Consider the following 18,505-nt stretch of genomic DNA (forward strand, 5'->3'; position numbering starts at 1 on the left):
TTGAGAATCCAACTTTATTTTCCAGGTGGATACTTGCTGCAGTCTTGGGTAGCTTTTGGGAAAGTATTTTGTTACTTTAATATCTCAGAACTAAATGGACTGAGATCCTCATTGTTCAATTCCATTTGTGTGAAGCAATGTTACATTCCTCATCTGAATGTAACAAAGCCAAGGCAGAACCGACTAGAGGCAAAAGCCAATCACACCACAAAAGTGTGAGGCAATGGCCATCTCCATGAAGGGAGGATCTAGCACCATTATTTTCAGTGCCATTACTATCATTAGAGGAGAGGAATTATTGACCTTTTGACCATCTTGGCAAGTGACTGACTACTTTCCTAACACTGGGCTAGTGTGGAGGAGAGGTTACATCACTGCATGACCCTAGAGATGTGGCTAGACTTCAGTTACTTCATAAAATGATGTAACTAGCATGAATAGAGTGCTTTATTCCATGGCAAAGATGTCTAAGCGGTTTGTCATCCTGGGCTGTAGAGATGCTTGCTTGGTGGCTCTGCAGTCGCATACAGTTTGAGTCGCGTTTTCCCTGCGTCAGCTTTTAAATGGGAGATTTAAGCCAGCACTTATCAACTAGGTTTAGAATAGTGCCTCCAAACCATTATATTTACCTAATCGGGGGTGCAGCGGTAGCATAGCGGTTAGTGCGATGCGATTACAGTGCAGGACTTTCTGGAGTTTGGAGTTCAATTCTGGCACCGTTCTGTAAGGAGTATCTGTACATCCTCCCAATGGAATGTGTGGGCTTTCTCCAGGTTGTCTGATTTCCTCCCACGTTACTGGGAAAGTTAATTGGTTATTGTAAATTGTCCCGTGACTAGATTACAGTTAATCGGATTTGTCGGGGGTTTCTGGATCAGTGGTGGCTCGAAGGACCTACTCGGTGCTGTATCGCTAAATGATGGGTGATAAGTGGAGTGAATGTATTGAGAAGCAACTGATTTGCCTAGAGACTTGAGGATCTGATTGACTGGCCTCAGCCCATCCTTTCCCCGTTAATTTGCTAACCATGTGGGTGGTAAGACTAACATTTGTGGTCCACCCTGAGCTGCCCTGAACATAATTCAGCTAACATTGAACCCTGTTAACTGCTTAATTGGTTCCAGCGTCGTATATAGGCCAGGCAGAGTGATGATGATGCATCTCCTCTGGTAAAATGTCGGCACACTCCAATCCAGCAGCTTGTACGGGGTCAACCAAAGGTGTTATTGTCTATTTTTAAATGTATTTTTCACATTCACAAGACCCTGGTGGGCATTAAGAACTTGAAGTACTGCAGGCCCACCCCATCAGTGAGTTGCTTGTTGGTGGAGAAGCTGAAGGAGCTGGACTTGATGTAGATCATAATGCTGCCTGTGACAGAGAGGCGTCGGTGTGTGAAGGAGGTGTGCAGTGATCATCTTCGTCACTTTTCTTGTGATTGCAAGACCCTGTTAGACATTGGTGGCATGGAATGTTACAAGCCCACTGGTTTGTTGGTGAATGGCGAGGGAACTGCACGTCCTCAGCAAGAGCAAGGCCTCAAGCCACAGTGTCACCCATTTGCAGTCACATATTTGGAGTTTGGTGCTCCGCTAGAGTGTTGGAGGCGGTGTGGCATGACGTTCATGCTGGAGTCGATGCCATGTTTACGCAGCAGAAGACTAGCAGTATTGTTTTCGACGGCAGACTGCTGCAACATTCCTGAACTCAGGGACTTGGACTATTCTTGTTTGTGTGACTGTATTTTACTGCTCTCTTATATATGCTATACGGGTCTTGTGCTGTTTATGACTGCTGGCACAATGTTTTGCACTTAGCCCCAGAGAAACGTTGTTTCTTTTGGATATATTCATGGGTATTCATATATGGTTGAATGACAATTAAATTTGAACTTGATCTCCTTCCCTAAAGGGCATTAATAAATCAGTTTGTTTAAATAACATGTGATGGTCATTACATGAATAAGTTAAGCATTATTTTAATTACTTGAGTATAAATTTTCCAGCTGCTCTGGTAGGATTTGTGTGTGTCATTGAACCAGTAGCTCAAGCCCCTGGATACAGTTCTGCCAAGCCCAAGCCTACCACAGTTCTTGTATCCTTTGCGTTGTTGAGCACAAAAGATCACCATAAAAGCAGCTTTGGAACCGGCTTCACCTTCTGCTGATGAGTTTAATGTTGAAATAGCAGGTGCGTGGGTTTTGAAGGGAAGTTTTATTCAAATAGAAGGTTTATTGAGTTAGAGGAGATGAAAAGGAGAAATCTGCTGAAGGTCTGAAGTAATATTTCAGGAATTGAAGCAACTAATATACTTTTAGAATCTAGTTTGCAGTAAAGGATAATTATTTTAAAAATAGCTTCCTTCTTTCTTCAGAGCTTTAGTCCTTCAGTGCAAGGTAGGCGTAAGCCTCATGAACTTGACTTTGAGACCATGAAGCTGATCAGTAATGGAGCCTATGGGTGAGTGTTACACGAGGACAGCTCACTTGTATATCCTGTCAGCATTTGTGTGTATGTTGCCATAAATAAATCTCAGAGTGAAGTTTTTCTAAAAGGAGACTGCACATCCTATTCCCAACTCTTGAGGGGTGTCGTGGCATAACACAATGAAACACTTAAGTATCTCTGCTAAATTTTGAAATATTGTTGAACTTTTTGACAGAAATGGAAAATAAAAAACATAAGATGCTGGGGCAGAATTAGGCCATTCTGCCCTCTGAGCCTGCTACACCATTCAATCATAACTTTTTTTCAACTTCATCCTGCATTCTCCCTGTAATGTTTTTAATAAAGTTTCCTGTCTTCAGCATATTTAATAGTATATGTTTGGTCATTGGCTTTAGTTGAAATCAAAACTTACTGTATCTGGTGAGTTTGTAAATTAAGTGTAATGGTTCCTAATCACTGGTTGTTCAGCAATGCTAATAGAATTGATTTATTATTGCCATAAGCATGTGCGTGTCATACAGATCAACTCAGCACATAGTGCATTGAGAGTAGTACAAAGTAAAATAATAACAGTGCAGAACAAAGTGAGACAATTTAGATTTAAGAGAGTAGAAATAATGAGCAGATCTGCAGAGAGCAGCTTACAATGGGCTGCCATGCTCTGATGCCATCTTGATTCCCTATTCGTAGAAGATCCTTAGGACTAACTGAGTCTTCTGTTTCTTCAGAGCTGTGTATCTGGTGCGCCATAAAGAAACCAAACAAAGATTTGCGATGAAGAAAATAAACAAACAGAATTTGATCCTCAGAAACCAAATTCAACAGGCGTTTGTTGAGAGAGATATTCTGACTTTTGCTGAAAATCCCTTTGTGGTCAGCATGTACTGCTCGTTTGAAACCAAGCGGCATTTGTGCATGGTGATGGAATATGTGGAAGGTAATGTATATGTGATTGTCTTGATGGTGGGCTTTGTTCCTCCTTTGCTTAGAATTCAAAATATTTATGTTCACACTTTCAGTGACCTGGGTTCGATCCTGACCTCTGTGTGCAGTTTGCTGTGCAGTGTTGTCTGTGTGCAGTTTGCATGTGCTTTGTTTGACTACTTGAGTTGCCTCTGGGTCTTCTAGCTTTCTTCTATATTCCAATGATGCATTGATAGATCACTTGGCTACTGTAAATAATGGCAAAATTTGAAGAGGAGGTTGGCGCGGTGTGAGAGAGAATTGGTTGTCAGGTGATAGGGGAATAAGATGAAGATGAATTGGGCAGATGGGATTTCTCTGCTTGGTGGTGATGTGTCTCCTTTGATATATAAGATTTCCTATCTTTGATGGGAAAAAAATATTTGTTTATTTTCAGGTGGAGATTGTGCTACGCTATTAAAAAATATGGGCCCTTTACCAGTGGATATGGCAAGACTGTACTTTGCAGAGACGGTGCTTGCTCTGGAGTACCTCCACAACTACGGAATTGTTCACCGAGATCTGAAACCAGATAAGTATGTATATTAGTATTGGCTACAGATTTTTAAACATTAAAATTTGGAACTTCCAATCTCATAATTGATGCCACCAGCAGAGGCAGATTTCACAGGAAGTCTGCACTAACTTGTGCCATGTGTGCTCTTCATGAAACTTCAAATATGAAAAATTCAGGACATATAGTGAAATGTTTAATTGTAATTCCATGGGGAAAAAATTGAATTTGTGAACAGTGTTCTTGAGTAAAACATTTTCTGCATCATTATTGTCTCTGATGAACTGTATCTGTCCCCTTTCTTTTCAATGGCAAAAAAACATTCATCCAAGCCAGTAACTGCCATCATTGAGTCAGACACATACAAAGATATACCACAATATAATAAAAGACTCTTGTAGAGGAAAAGGTCTATGTGACTGAAGCAAGAACTTGTTAAGGCAGCTTTGAGTGACTATCAGTTTTAATTCATTTATATTTCATCCCAAATCCTCCCCTGAACTTAATGGCTTCTCATTTGAGAGGGGTCAGGGGTCATCCCATGGGCAAGTTGGTGAGCATGCAGGTTTGCTTATTGGCCTGGCTGGTAGGGGTATGTAAGTAAACCAGGTGGTCAGCGTACGTCTGAAGCTGACCAAGTCTATTATTAGCACAGGAGGCCACTGAGCAAATGCTTGTTGCCTGTTCACTCCATATATTAATGAGAGAGACTAAATTTAGTTGACTATTATGGTGCTTATTCCGAATTTGCCCTTGCAAAGTGAACTACAATTATTCTGTTAATTCAGAAGTATCAAAAACAAGGAGGTTAGGTCTAAGGTGCGAGGAAGGAGTTGCAAAGGGGATCCAAGATGAAGAGTTTTTATAGAACAATGTTTGTGTCTGGATATCAGTATTTTGTTACCTCTTTAAAAAAAAATAACTAAAAGAATCATCAAGCATAATCTCTAATGTACAAAACCATGCAGACTCTCTATTCAAATGCAGGTATTTTATATTTTGTGAAGTATGGTGGGGCCAGTGTTTGTGAACCTCCTTTCCCATCCATAAATCCGTAAGGATCCTCAAATCCTAGCTTATGCCAATCAAAGTTAACCTGGGACTCCGGACAGCTAGCGTTTACAGGATTCCCTGTGAAAGCAGAGCAGCATACATATATTGGCCAGATGGGACACACAACGGAAACCCGTATCAAGGAGCACAGAAGGTGTATCCGATTGGGTTACCCGGAGAAATCGGCGGTAGCAGAACATTGCATAGGCAATGGCTACAGAATTGACTTCCGCACAAAACAACTGTGCGACGCCAATGGCTTTTGGGACTGCCTGGTGAGGGAAGCCATTGAAATGACACTAGAGAAAAAGAATTTTAACAAAGATGAAGATATCGCTCTAAGTAAGGACTGGAATATGATTGTAAACAAAGTGAGACAGTGGAAATCTGATTGGTTGAGAACTAACAATCAGGAGGGGCAGATGACAGGGAGGTATATATAGCATCAGACTAGATGTGCCCAAGCATCATTCCTGATGAAGATGCTGGAGTTTGTCATCGAAATGGTAGTTAAAATTGACACTTGTACCTGGCTGGAGTTTATGTGTCATATATGCTGGGAAAGTACTAATCCTTTTTCCTTTCCCCTGTTTTCCTGTTTGTCGATAGATGATGAGAACAGGTGAAAACTTACAGTGAAATCACTATTGCAAGGATTATGCTACTTTGTCCATATTCAAAGGTTCGAAGGTACAATTTAATGTCAGAGAAATGTGTGCAACATACATCCTGAAATGCTTTTTCTTCGTAACCATCCACGAAAACAGAGGAGTACCCCAAAGGAGTCCCCCAAACAGTTAAATGTTAGAGCCCCAAAGCCCCCCTCCCACGTGTAAGTGGCAGCGAGCAACAATGCCCCCTCCCCCCCACCGGCAAAAAAAAGCAGGCATCAGCACCGCCACTGAGCACTCAGCAATAGCAAAGACGCAGACTTGCAGTTACCCCAAAGACTTCGCGTTTCACCTGGCATTCGACATACTGCAGGTTCTCTCTCTCCCTACTAAGGGAGAAAGAGGTGTCTCCATTTTCCCAGCGAGCGAGGAGACATAACAAACAATTTGCTGGTTTATGATGTTAAAAGTCCGTTACATCACTTTTTTCGAAATTTGTGCCTGAAGATCGCTAAGATCCCAGGTCTCCAGGCGCACAGTCGCAGATGACCCGACTCCCCTGACAACACACGGGTCTCCTGTCGTGACAGCAACCCTCGATCCGCCCGTCTCAGGAGCCCCGGGATCCTAGGCTTCTGAATCCGCGCCGGTCTCTTAGGCCGAGCCTTTGCCGTGCCAAACAACAGCCGATTGTGGAACCCCGAGAATGGGTCCCATTCCCGCTAAGAACCATAATCATAACTCCAGGTCAGGGTCTTCAAAAGAACCCTGAAAGAGAAAACATAGAGATATTAAAGATGGAAATAGAGCTGTTTCCGAAGATGCAAGCAAAGGAGTTGCCATTGGGCGCCATTAACCCTCCTAAACTCCGCCCTCCTATCAGAATCTTTTATTCTTATAAAAGATCAGAGTTTTATTATAAAATATGAAGACTTCAGAATTTATTTAGGGAAGTAATAGAAGTGGACAACATTAAACAATTGACCGTCCTTTAATCTGTTCAGATAATACAAATCTAGTAATTCTCCATTGCTGAGTCCGAGAAACAATTGCACTGATTATATTTTTCATTTTTCAGAACTCAGTAAATAGTATTCCTCGTCATAAACCTGAAGCAAACATTACAGATGTTGGAGTTCTGAAATAAATCAGAATGTGACTGAAAGAAGTTATGGGGAAAAGCATTATGCTAACACAATTCTAATGAAAAGTCATTGAAGTGAAATTTTGACCTTCTGCACATTTCCAGCACTTTGTTTTTCTTTCATTCTTCATGTAAACATTAGTAAGCTGTTGAAAGGCTGCATTACCTTTCAGATTTTGATTTAAAGTTCCAAATTGAAGTTATAACGTATTTAGGTAGAAAGCAAATTTAGCTGGCCTGTCCCTGTTCTACTTTCCGTGTGATTTCAGCTGTAAGAAATTGACCAAGATCAACATAACATCATCTTCCTAACGGAAATATATATTTATTCTTAAAGTTCAGGGAATGATGCATCCTGCTTATCATGATTTACATAATATTATCAGGCTGATGATACTGTTTAACAGTGCAGAGCAGTGCTTTATAATGGAGGGGCTCTTGCATTTCAGATGGATACATCAGCTGGATAAAATGCTTGCATTTCACTTTAAGATTTTACAATTTATTGAAACAGCATTTGCAAGTCTGAAATAGTATATAAAATCCACTTGAGTTCATACAATTTATCTTTGTTGTGTACCAGTCCTTCACTATAAGAAGTATAAATGAGCTGTTAGCCAGCTCCGTTCCCCCACATTAGCGAGCTGAAGGAATGAGATTCATAAGGAGACATCGTAATTCCTATAGAGTTGACTGATGTGCAGAATGCTGATGTTTATTGAAGGAAGTGCTTCCTAAAATCCCAAAGAGCCAATGATTTATATCCCAGAGTTCTGTAATACGTGATGTTAGTCGTATCTGGTGTCACCTTCTAGAGTTCTATAGATTCTGAAATTTTTCTTATAGATGGAGGGAACAAGTGTGAACCCATTATTTAAGAGAGGAACAAGAGAACTGACTCGCTACCCTGAACATCAGTGGTTGGGCAAATGCTGGAGTCCATACCAGATGTAATAACACAACACGTTGCAATGAATAAGCAGATTAAGTTATGCCAGTATGGATTTATGAGAGAAAAGTTATGTTTGACTGACCCAATGAAATTCTTTGAGGACTAAATGAGGGATGTAGTGCATTTAAATTTTCAAAGAGTGTTCACTCAAGTCCCATCCACAAGGTTAAAGCACAAGGAAATGGGGGTAATATATTGACATCGAATCAGAATTAGTCATTGGTCAGAAGTAAATAGTAGTAATAAGTGCATTGTTATCAAGATGGCAGTTGATGACTGTTGAAAACTGGCAGGGCTGGTGCTTTTCACAATCTTAAGATACCAAATGTTGCAGATTGCTATTTGTTAAATGGTGAGTGATTGGCTGGTGTTGATGTTCAAATGGATTGAAGTGTGTTTCTGCACAGGGCAATAAAGGCCAACATGCAGGAACAGCAAGCAATGAAGAGGATGACTGGTGTGTTATTGTGAAAAGATTTGAATAGCAGTAAGAAAGATCTATTACAGTTGCCTAGAGTTAGTTCGATCTCCGCACTAAGGAAAGGAGAGAGTTGAGGGAGCACAGCGAAATTCTACTAGAATGGATTCAGGGATGTTAGGTTTGCCACATGCAGAGGGATTTTAACTACATTCTCTATGATTCAAAAAGCTAAGAGGAGATTTCATTAACACAAAAATTTGTAAAGTGCTTGGCAGTCTAGATGCCAAGGAGGCTAGAACCAGGGGACACAGTTTCCGAACTGAGTAGGTCATTTAGGACTGACGTGAAGACAAATTTCTTCACTCATATTCTCTCCGAGAGGGCAATGAGAGCTCATCGTTGTGTTCAGTCAAAAGAAGTTGTCAGATTTGTGGGTATAAATGGAATTGGGTGTCCGGAAGAACGCACTGGGGTAGATCACCAGTTATCTTAAAGATGATGGAGGAGGCTCAGGGTGCAAGAGAGTTTGCTCCTGTGCCCAAATCAAAGTCACAGTAAATTTATTATCAAAGTAAGTATAGGTCACTACATATTGCCCAGGAAAATACTATGAATCTATGAAAAAAATCATTTAAATAAAAACTAACAAGCAACCAATGTACAAAAGGCAAATCATGCAAAATTTTTTTTAAAAAACTAAATAAATAATACTGAGAACATGAGTTGTAGAGTCCTTGAAAGTGAATCTATAGGTTATGGAGCCATTTCCGTGTTATGCTGCCTGCTAATCATGGATGACAGCATGCTTGCATATCATACAAGTTTTTGGAAATGTAAAGCAATTCAAATGACTAAAATTCAGCAGGGAACCAATAAGTTACATTTGTACTCATTGAGTTTGGTGATTTTAAAACATTTCAAAATTCTCGTTTGAAATCAATCTCTAGGATGAAATCAATCTCCCTATATTCTGCCTGAGAGAACTACATTATTGAAACCATAGTTTGACAAGTATTGTCTGGTTAGAAACAAGTGGTTATAGTTGGTTTTAGAAGGTGCAGACTGGTGGAGGTTCATTCTCCTAATGATAGTTTTATATGTAGCTCCATTAAACTAATGGTGAACATCTGATTGCTCTAGACATACTGATCATTTTAATGAAGGTCTTGGTTAATGCTAATACCATCTGAAGACGTTTTGAAAAGCCACGGAAACCATATCTTTGTAACGAGTTGGATTTATTTAGCACCTCTGCTATAAACCAGTTGTTCATCAATTGTGGTTTTAATGTTGTGGGAATATTATCAGAATCAAGTTTAATATTACCGGGACATGTCACAAAATTTGTTGTTTTGCAGCAGCACTACATTGCAATACATAATCATTTTTAAAAACTATAAATTACAATAAGAAGTGAATATCAAAAATTTAAATAAGTAGTGCTAAAAGAGTGGACATAGTAGTTAGGTAGTGTTCATGGATTAATTGTCATTCAGAAATCTGATGTTGAAATTGTTCCTGAAGTTAATAGAGAGGTTGGTTTTCATTATCTGACTGTGTTTACATTTGATTTGCAGTAGCTCAGGGATTTTTTTGTTGCTTCTCAACTAACTATTTAATTGTTCTCTACTGGTGTTTTTGGAAAACTGAATCTTATATATTTGCTCTGTAGTTTGCTTGTGACATCATTGGGGCATATCAAACTGACGGATTTTGGATTATCAAAAGTCGGGCTGATGAATATGACAACAAACCTTTATGAAGGACACATTGAGAAAGATGCCAGAGAATTTGTTGACAAGCAGGTAAGAGCAGTGCTGAGCAGGGCAAAGTAATAATCTTGGACAAACATGTATGTTATCTCAGTGGGTCAAGCAGTATTTATGAAACAGAACACGGGTCATATTTGGGTTGAGGACCTTTTTGAAACAAAATAAATTATACTCTGCATCTTTTAAGCAGTATGAAAATATTATATTTTTTAACTAAAATCTGTTGAACAAATAATTCACTACAATTTTTCTGCAGGCTAGATCATTATAAATTGGTAACAAAACTCAAAACGATATCCACTGGTTTGAGTTTCGATGATTGCATAAAGCCTCTTTCCATGCCATAGCAAGTCTATGATTCGTGGTTTTTGCAATTTGCTTTTAAAGTATTGCTCTTTTATAGTCCGACTGAGTAAAACAGCTTTAGATTTTTTTTTGCCATCGCTTTTGAAGATATATTAGTCCTTTTGTCACAGACTTTAAGTAACGGGGGAAAAAACCAGAAATGTTGTCCAATGCAAATATCATTGGCCAGTTTGGCAGATGAGATTCAAGAAATAATTTGCTTTTCTGCTCTATTAGTAATTTTCCTTTCCCCTTGTGAGGAGTCTTCAGCTTTTTTCTCCCCCAGAAATTTAACTCATTGTATCTCTTAATAACAAAATAGTTCCTATGACATTTAACTAGCTGGAGTCATGAAGGACTAAATGGAAAGCCAGCATTGTGTGAATGGTAATCTCTATAGAGCATTTCCAAACTCTGTGATGCATGACATTCGTGAAGAGTGTTAAATTCTAAGGCATGCTCCATTTCCTTTTAGCACACTTCATTACCAAATGATAGCAATCTGGTCTTTGCAGAAGTTCTTTTGCTGTTTTCACTATTCTTCTTGCCAATATGCCATATGGGTTGAATACAAACTATTTTCCTGTATTAGTACTTGCATTGACATGTATTTAAAATATTATTAAAAAAATGTCTCTTGCTCTTCAAGGTTCAATGTAATGAAGGGCATTTATGATCTGACTTCTATGAAGTCTGGCATTTAAAATTCATGATTGTTTTTTCAGTGATACTGATGTACCTTGTCTTCTTATTTTCAAGTAAATAAGTTCTAAATTTAGCTTTGTTAGGCGTACCCAGAAATTTGTGACAGAAGTGTTTTGCTTAACTATCCAGATTGTAAAAATAGTGTACTGCATTGCTCTGTTCAGTTTGCAAAAGGCAGTTTTCCATGATATCATTTTAATGCCACTTAATTTGTTAAATATTTTTCAACAAACTTAAAACCCTCATACTTAATGATTTTTGGACCTGAAAAGTTTAAACATCTGGTGATTGATTAGGTAGGATAGATGGACAGAAGCTATTCTCTTTAATGGATGGTTCAAAGACCAGCATCATAGATTTAAAGTTTGGGCAAAAAGTGGGATGTTGAGGAAGTCTCAGCTCCAAACTCCTGAACCTAGCACTCAACAACTTCCTTTGCAACTAAATCATTGACTTCCTGACCAACAGACCACAAATCAATAAGGATAGCAACACATCAGCCACAATTACTTTAAACACTGTACCGGCTGTGTCCTCAGCCCTCTAAACCCTATACACGCAAGACTGCATGGCCAGATTTAACTTCATCTTCGTGACCTTGGCTTCACTAGAAGAGAGATCAAGTCAACCAGCAGGGCTGTAGCTGAGGCAGCAGAGAAAGGATCAGCATGGGTGTGGACCAAGTATGTCCAGAGGGGCAGATAGTCAGACAGTGTGTACATATCTTGCAAACCCTTCACTAGTTGCATAGGTACCTGAAGAGCAGACTATCTGTTGGATGGAAGTGACCAACAACCCTGATAGAGGCAGGTGCCAAGTTTTTAAGCTTACCAGTGGGAGGTGGTGCTTTAGCACTGCTGGCCCACCACCTAAAGGGAGTCTTGATCATAAGCGGCTGAAACTCCTGAAGACAGGTAGCAGATCAACTGGTGATCCCACTGGTGATAGCAAAGGACAGTGAACATCTTGTCCACGTGTATTTTTTAGCTCTAGTAGTACAAGTTTGCAAATGACACCATTGTAGTGAGCATATCTCAAATTATGATGAGTCAGAGTACAGGGAGGAGATAGAGTCCAGTGACATGGTGTCATGACAACAACCATATTGTCAACAAAACATAAGAGATGGTCACTAACTTCAGGAAAGGATTGACAGTGCACATACCCCCGTCTACATCAATGGTGTTGAGGTTGAGAGTTTCAGGTTCCTCGGTGTGTACATCACCAATAGCCTGTTCCGGCCCTACCATGTAGTTGCCACGGCCAAGGAAACTCATCATCAGTTCTACTTCCTCAAAGCTAAAGAAATTTGACATGTCCCCATTGACCCTCGCCAGTTTTTAGCAATGCACTACTGAAAGCATTCTGTCTGGTTGTATAATGGCTCGGTCTGACAACTGCTCTGCTTGTGATGGTGAGAAACTTTAGAGAGTTGTGGACACAGCTGTCTGCCTGCACGGCATTTCTCTGTAACTGTGGCACTTTATTTTGCACCTCTGATTGTTTTACCTTCTCCTACCTTCACGTATCATTGCAATGAATTGATCTGTATCAAAGGTTGGCAAGAGTGTTTCCGCTGTAACTTGATACATGTGACATTAATAATAAACTGAAACTTTGTGAGGCAAAGTAGTTAATATCTGCCTGTAGGGCTGGTGGAAACCAAATCACAAGACCATAAGACAGGAACAGAATTAGTTCATTCAGCTCATTGACCCTGCTCTGCCATTCGATCTTGGCTGATCTATGTTCCCTCTCTAGCCCATTCTCCTGCCATCTCCTTCTAACTTTTGATGCCCCTACTATTCTTGAACCTCACAACCTCCACTTTCATCTGTGGCAATGAATTCCACTGATACACCACCTGCCGGCAAAATAAATTCCTCCTTATCTTCCCCCCCCCCCCCCCCCCATTCTTCTAAACGCCAGTGAATACAGGCTCATAGCAATCAGGCAGACTTCTCACATTGGACCTTTCATTGCTGGGGTCATTCTCGTAAACCTCCTGTTGACCCTCTCAAATGTCAGAACATCTTAGATATGGGACCCAAAATCAGCCAGTTCTTCCAAAAAGAAATTGGACAGGTACCTGAACAGTAATAATTTGAGGGGTTGTGGCAACAGTTTAGGGAAATGTAATATTATCTAGCACAGGCTTGATGGGCCGAGAGGTCTCTCGTGGTTTGATAATATAGTGATAGCCCTCCATTTAGTCCTTCGTTGACACCAGTTAGTCGTGTACAGTAGGATCCACATATTTTGCAACAATAACGGATCTGCTGGAAGAATGCGTTGACGAAGCAACACGTATTGGATTGAAGGCTGCTCTTCAGAACTGACAAACAGAGAAGGGGCTTTCTCTCTTTCTCAGCTCCGATGAAGAGTCTTCAACCTGAAATGTTATCTGGTGTCTACTTCCACAGATGCTGTGTAACCACTGAATTCTTCCAGCATTTCTCTCTTTTGTTTCAGGTTTCACGTCGGCAGTTTTATTTGTTTCTGAGGATCTCTGTTGTAAATGAGGGATGAGAATGAGATAAATTTTTTTTTGGTTCAAAACATATCTCGGAAAAAGTTCAAGAGAAGGAACATTTCTAATAGAATAGAAATGTGGACAACTAATTTAACCCCATTTCCCAAACAGTGAATTTGTAAGTTGTGGGCATGCTATGTTGGTGCTGGAAGCATGGTGGCACGTGCAGACCGGCCCCAATATATCCTTGGACTGTGGCAGCTTAGGCAAACTACACATTTGACTTCGTACGTGTGAATAATAAAGCTAATCTTTAAAACACTCTTAAAATCTCTAATCCCTTTGGTCCATTTCTAATTAGTAACTCACTGATTTTTAAGGACACTTGCTAGAATGACAACATAATCCTTAAGGTAGCAAATCACAGTTCCATATAAAATCTGCTCAGTGGAAGCAATATGGAGGATTGGTAATCAATGCTAAGGTTAACCTTAGTTATAGAACTCTGGTAGGCCAGAAGTAATCATTTGGATCCCACAAGGAAACCTAGTCATCATCTTTTCTTTGGTGTCCCTCACCCACTTGCAATCATTATGCTGACCCCTGAGCTTTTCCATTGTGCCCTCCATTGGTGGTTCTCCTGTAGACAGAAGCCCTCCCTTCCCCTCCCCAGTCACTGCCTGCTGACTTTGGCAAGCTGTTAAAATCCGTAATCTTGCTGATTTCAGTAAAGTTAAAGATGATGAAATTGCACACTCTATCAACTTGAAACAAAAATATAAACATGCTGGAACTACACAGGAGACTAGTGGTTGTCCGTGGAGTGTGTGATATTTGCTGATGTGCACGTTCTATTACATAAGATCAACATCAATCTCATGGGAGGATTCGTGACTGTGGGCAGGTTTGCCACTTGTCAATTGGCCTCCCAAGGTCCATTTACTGGCATATCTCTTTCCATCTGTCGAGATACTGAGCAGACTTTCAAGAAATTAATACTATAGCCATGAATCACAAGAAGTTAACTTGGAGGTAGAGCAAGTGACAGGGAGCACTACGCACAGTTTTGGTTCCATTATTTAAGATACAATAGATTACATTGGTGGTAGTCCAGAACTGACTGAGTTGGCAAATTCATGGGATGAAAGAGTTATCCAATCATGAATAGCTGAGGAAATTAATCTGTATTCTTTTTGGAATTTAGAAGAATTGAGTGATGATCTTATTCAAATAAATAGGATCTGTTGGATCCTAGCAACACGCACAAAATGCTGGGGGAACTCAGCAGGCCAGGCAGCATCTATGGGGAAACTACAGTCGAGGTTTCAGGTCAAGACCCTTCGGCAGGACTGGTGTTTTTGCGATGCAACGTTTCTTCGAAAGTTAAGAACGAGGCATAAAACTTGTCACTTATGGCCATGTTATTAAGTGTTACAAGAACAAACAGAAAAGAAGAGCTGGGAGAACAAAAGAAAGACAAAGGAAAAAGCAATCCTGATAATCTCACTCTTGTACCTGAGATAACAAAATTCCGGTGATAACAATTAATCTGTAAAATAGCCAAATTGAAGTAGAGTGACACCTGCTACAGTAAATTAAAGAAGCTTCTGGTAAAATAGAGAAGCAACTTTACCAAAACTTGCTGAAATTCACTGAATGAGTGCATGTATATACAAGTGAACATAGGAAATTTAAACTACAAGGAAAGTAGTTTACAGGGTGGAAGACCATGGAAGAAAGGGAAGGAGGAGGTGCACCAGAAGGAGGTGATGGGCAGGTAAGGAGATAAATTGAGAGAGGGGAAGGAGGGAAGTTCAAGAAATCAATGCTCATGCCATCAGGTTGGAGGCTACCCAGATGGAATACAAGGTGTTGCTCTTCCAACCTGAGTACGGCCTCATCGTGGCAGTAGAGGAGGCCATGGATTGATATATCGGAATGAGAATGGGAAGTAGAATCAAAATTGGTGGCCACTGGGGGAGCCTCCTATTTCTGGCGGGTGGAGAGTGGGTGCTGTACAAAGCAGTCTCCCAATCTACATCGGGTCTCACCGATATACAGGAGGCCACACTGGGAGCACTGGCTACAGTAGGTGACCCCAACAGACTCACAGGTGAAGTGTTGCCTCACCGGGAAGGATTGTTTAGGGCCCTGAATGATAGTGAGGGAGGAGGTGTAGGGGCAGGTTCCAAGGGTAAGTACCAGGAGGAAGATCAGTGGGGAGGGATGAATAGACGGGAGTTGTGTAGGGAGTGATCCCTGCAGAAAACAGAAAGTTGGGGGGAAGGAAAGATGTACTTGGTGGTGGATCCCGTTGGAGATGGCGGAAGTTCCAGAGAATTATGTACTGGATGCGGAAGCTAGTGGGGTGGTAGGTGAGGACAAGAGGAACCCTATCTCTGGTGGGGTGAGGACAGATGTGCACAAAATGGAAGAGATGCAGGGGAAGGCAGCATTGATGGTGGAGGAAGGAAAGCCCCTTTCTTTGAAGGAGGACATCTCATTAGTTTTGGAATGAAATGCCTCGCCCTGAAAGCAGATGCAGCAGAGATAGAGGAATTGAGGGAAGGATGTGGCATTTTTACAAGTGACAGGGTGACAGGGTGGGATGAGGTATAGTCTAGGTAGCTGTGAGCTGTGGGTTTGTAAAAGATATCAGTAGATAGACTGTCTCCAGAGATAGAGACACAGAGATCAAGAAAGGGAAGGCAGATGTCAGAAATGGAGCAGGTAAATTTGAGGGCAGAGTGGAAGATGGAGGCAAAGTTGATGAATTCGACAAGCTCAGCATGGATGTAGGAAGCAGCACCAATGCAGTCGTTGATGCAGCGTAGGAAACGTGGGGGAGTGATACTGGTGTAGGCTAGGAACATGTTCCACATTGCTGACTAAAAGGCAGGCATAGCTGGGACCCATGTCAGTGCCCATGGCTACACCTTTGGTTGGGAGGAGCCAAAGGAGAAATTATTAAGAGTGAGGACCTTCTCTGTCAGATGGAGGAGAATGCTGATGGTGGGGAACAGGTTGGGTCTGTTGTCTAGAAAGAAGCAGAGAGATTTAAGGCCCTCCTGATGGGGGATGGAAGTGTATAGGGACGGCATCCATGGTGAAAATGAGATGATCTGGGCTTGGGAACTTGGAAGCAGTTGAAAAGATCCAGAGTGTGTGAAGTGTCATGGATTTAGATAGGAAGCAGCTGAACCAGGGAGGGTAAAAACTGAGTTGAGGTATGCAGATATAAGTTCGGTGGAGCAGGAACAAGCAGTAACAATGGGTCTACCTGGGCGGGCAGGCGGGTTTATGGGTCTTAGGGAGGGGGTACAAACGGAAGGTGTAGGGTAAGGCAACTTTGAAGTTGGTGGCAGTGGATGGGAGATTTCCTGAGTTAATAAAGTCAGTGATAGTGTGGGGACAACAGTTTGGTGCTTCTTAGTGTGGTGGTGTTCGAGGGGTAAGTAAGAGGAGGTGTCTGAGAGTTGTTGCTGGGCCTCAGCAAGGTAGGGTGAGGTCAGTCTGCCAGACTACTACAGCACTGCCCTTGTCTGTGTGATTGATGGTGAGGTTGGGATTAGTGCGGGGAGAGTGGACAGCTGCACATCCAGAAGGAGTGAGGTTAGAATTGGAGGGAGGAGTGTTAAAAGCGAGATGGTTGATATCTCATCAGCAGTTAGCAATGAAAAGATCCAGAGCAGGCCAAAGACCAGATTGTGGTGTCCAGAAAGAGGAGGAGGACTGAAGACAGGAGGAGGAGTTTGTCATTGCAGGCTAGAGAGTCCTTGATAAAGATGTCGGCACAGAGACAGAGGTGGCAGAAGAAGAGCTCAGCATCATGGTGGGCACAGAACTCACTGAGATGTGGGCGTGGGGACAAAGGTGAGCCCCTTACTGAGGAGTTCTACACCCTAATCCAACAGATGCTAAGAGAATATCCCAAGGAAGAGGTTGAGATTTTTCTGCTTGAGAGTGAGTTTTCAATAAGAGGATGTAGTTACAGGACGAACAAGATGGTCATTTAAAACTGAAGCAGGTACAAATTTCTTCTCAGAGAATGCGGCAAATCTCGGGAGTTCTCTTCAGTGGACGATGGTGGGAACTGGATCTCTGGAGGTATTCAGAGAGGAAGTAAATCAATTTTTGAATGTTTGAGGAGTTGAGAACTGACAAGGAGAGATTTTTGAGCAACACACATCAAAGTTGCTGGTGAACGCAGCAGGCCAGGCAGCATCTGTAGGAAGAGGTGCAGTCAACGTTTCAGGCCGAGACCCTTCGTCAGGACTAACTGAAGGAAGAGTGAGTAAGGGATTTGAAAGTTGGAGGGGGAGGGGGAGATCCAAAATGATAGGAGAAGACAGAGGGGGAAGGATAGAGCCAAGAGCTGGACAGGTGATTGGCAAAAGGGGATACGAGAGGATCATGGGACAGGAGGTCCGGGAAGAAAGACAAGGGGGGGGGACCTAGAGGATGGGCAAGAGATATATTCAGAGGGACAGAGGGAGAAAAAGGAGAGTGAGAGAAAGAATGTGTGCATAAAAATAAGTAACAGATGGGGTACGAGGGGGAGGTGGGGCCTAGCGGAAGTTAGAGAAGTCGATGTTCATGCCATCAGGTTAGAGGCTACCCAGACGGAATATAAGGTGTTGTTCCTCCAACCTGAGTGTGGCTTCATCTTTACAGTAGAGGAGGCCGTGGATAGACATGTCAGAATGGGAATGGGATGTGGAATTAAAATGTGTGGCCTCTGGGAGATCCTGCTTTCTCTGGCGGACAGAGCGTAGATGTTCAGCAAAGCGGTCTCCCAGTCTGCGTCGGGTCTCGCCAATATATAAAAGGCCCCATCGGGAGCACCGGACGCAGTATATCACCCCAGTCGACTCACAGGTGAAGTGTTGCCTCACCTGGAAGGACTGTTTGGGGCCCTGAATGGTGGTAAGGGAGGAAGTGTAAGGGCATGTGTAGCACTTGTTCCGCTTACACGGATAAGTGCCAGGAGGGAGATCAGTGGGGAGGGATGGGGGGTACGAATGGACAAGGGAGTTGTGTAGGGAGCGATCCCTGCGGAATGCAGAGAGAGAGGGGGAGGGAAAGATGTGCTTAGTGGTGGGATC

General features: G+C 41.8%; 1 protein-coding gene across 12 annotated transcripts in view; it reads left to right on the plus strand.

Moving 5' to 3' along the window:
• LOC140197598 (microtubule-associated serine/threonine-protein kinase 4-like) overlaps window positions 1-18,505 on the plus strand; it is a 437,605-nt gene that overhangs the window by 385,544 nt on the left and 33,556 nt on the right. For all 12 annotated transcript variants that reach the window (XM_072257798.1, XM_072257805.1, XM_072257800.1 and 9 more), the window contains 4 exons: window positions 2,374-2,459; window positions 3,176-3,384; window positions 3,808-3,946; window positions 9,778-9,910. In XM_072257798.1, coding sequence (XP_072113899.1) covers window positions 2,374-2,459; window positions 3,176-3,384; window positions 3,808-3,946; window positions 9,778-9,910 — 567 coding nt within the window. The remainder of the gene's footprint in view (window positions 1-2,373; window positions 2,460-3,175; window positions 3,385-3,807; window positions 3,947-9,777; window positions 9,911-18,505) is intronic.

The sequence above is a fragment of the Mobula birostris genome, chromosome 5 (genome assembly GCF_030028105.1).
Source record: "Mobula birostris isolate sMobBir1 chromosome 5, sMobBir1.hap1, whole genome shotgun sequence".
Taxonomy (NCBI): domain Eukaryota; kingdom Metazoa; phylum Chordata; class Chondrichthyes; order Myliobatiformes; family Myliobatidae; genus Mobula; species Mobula birostris.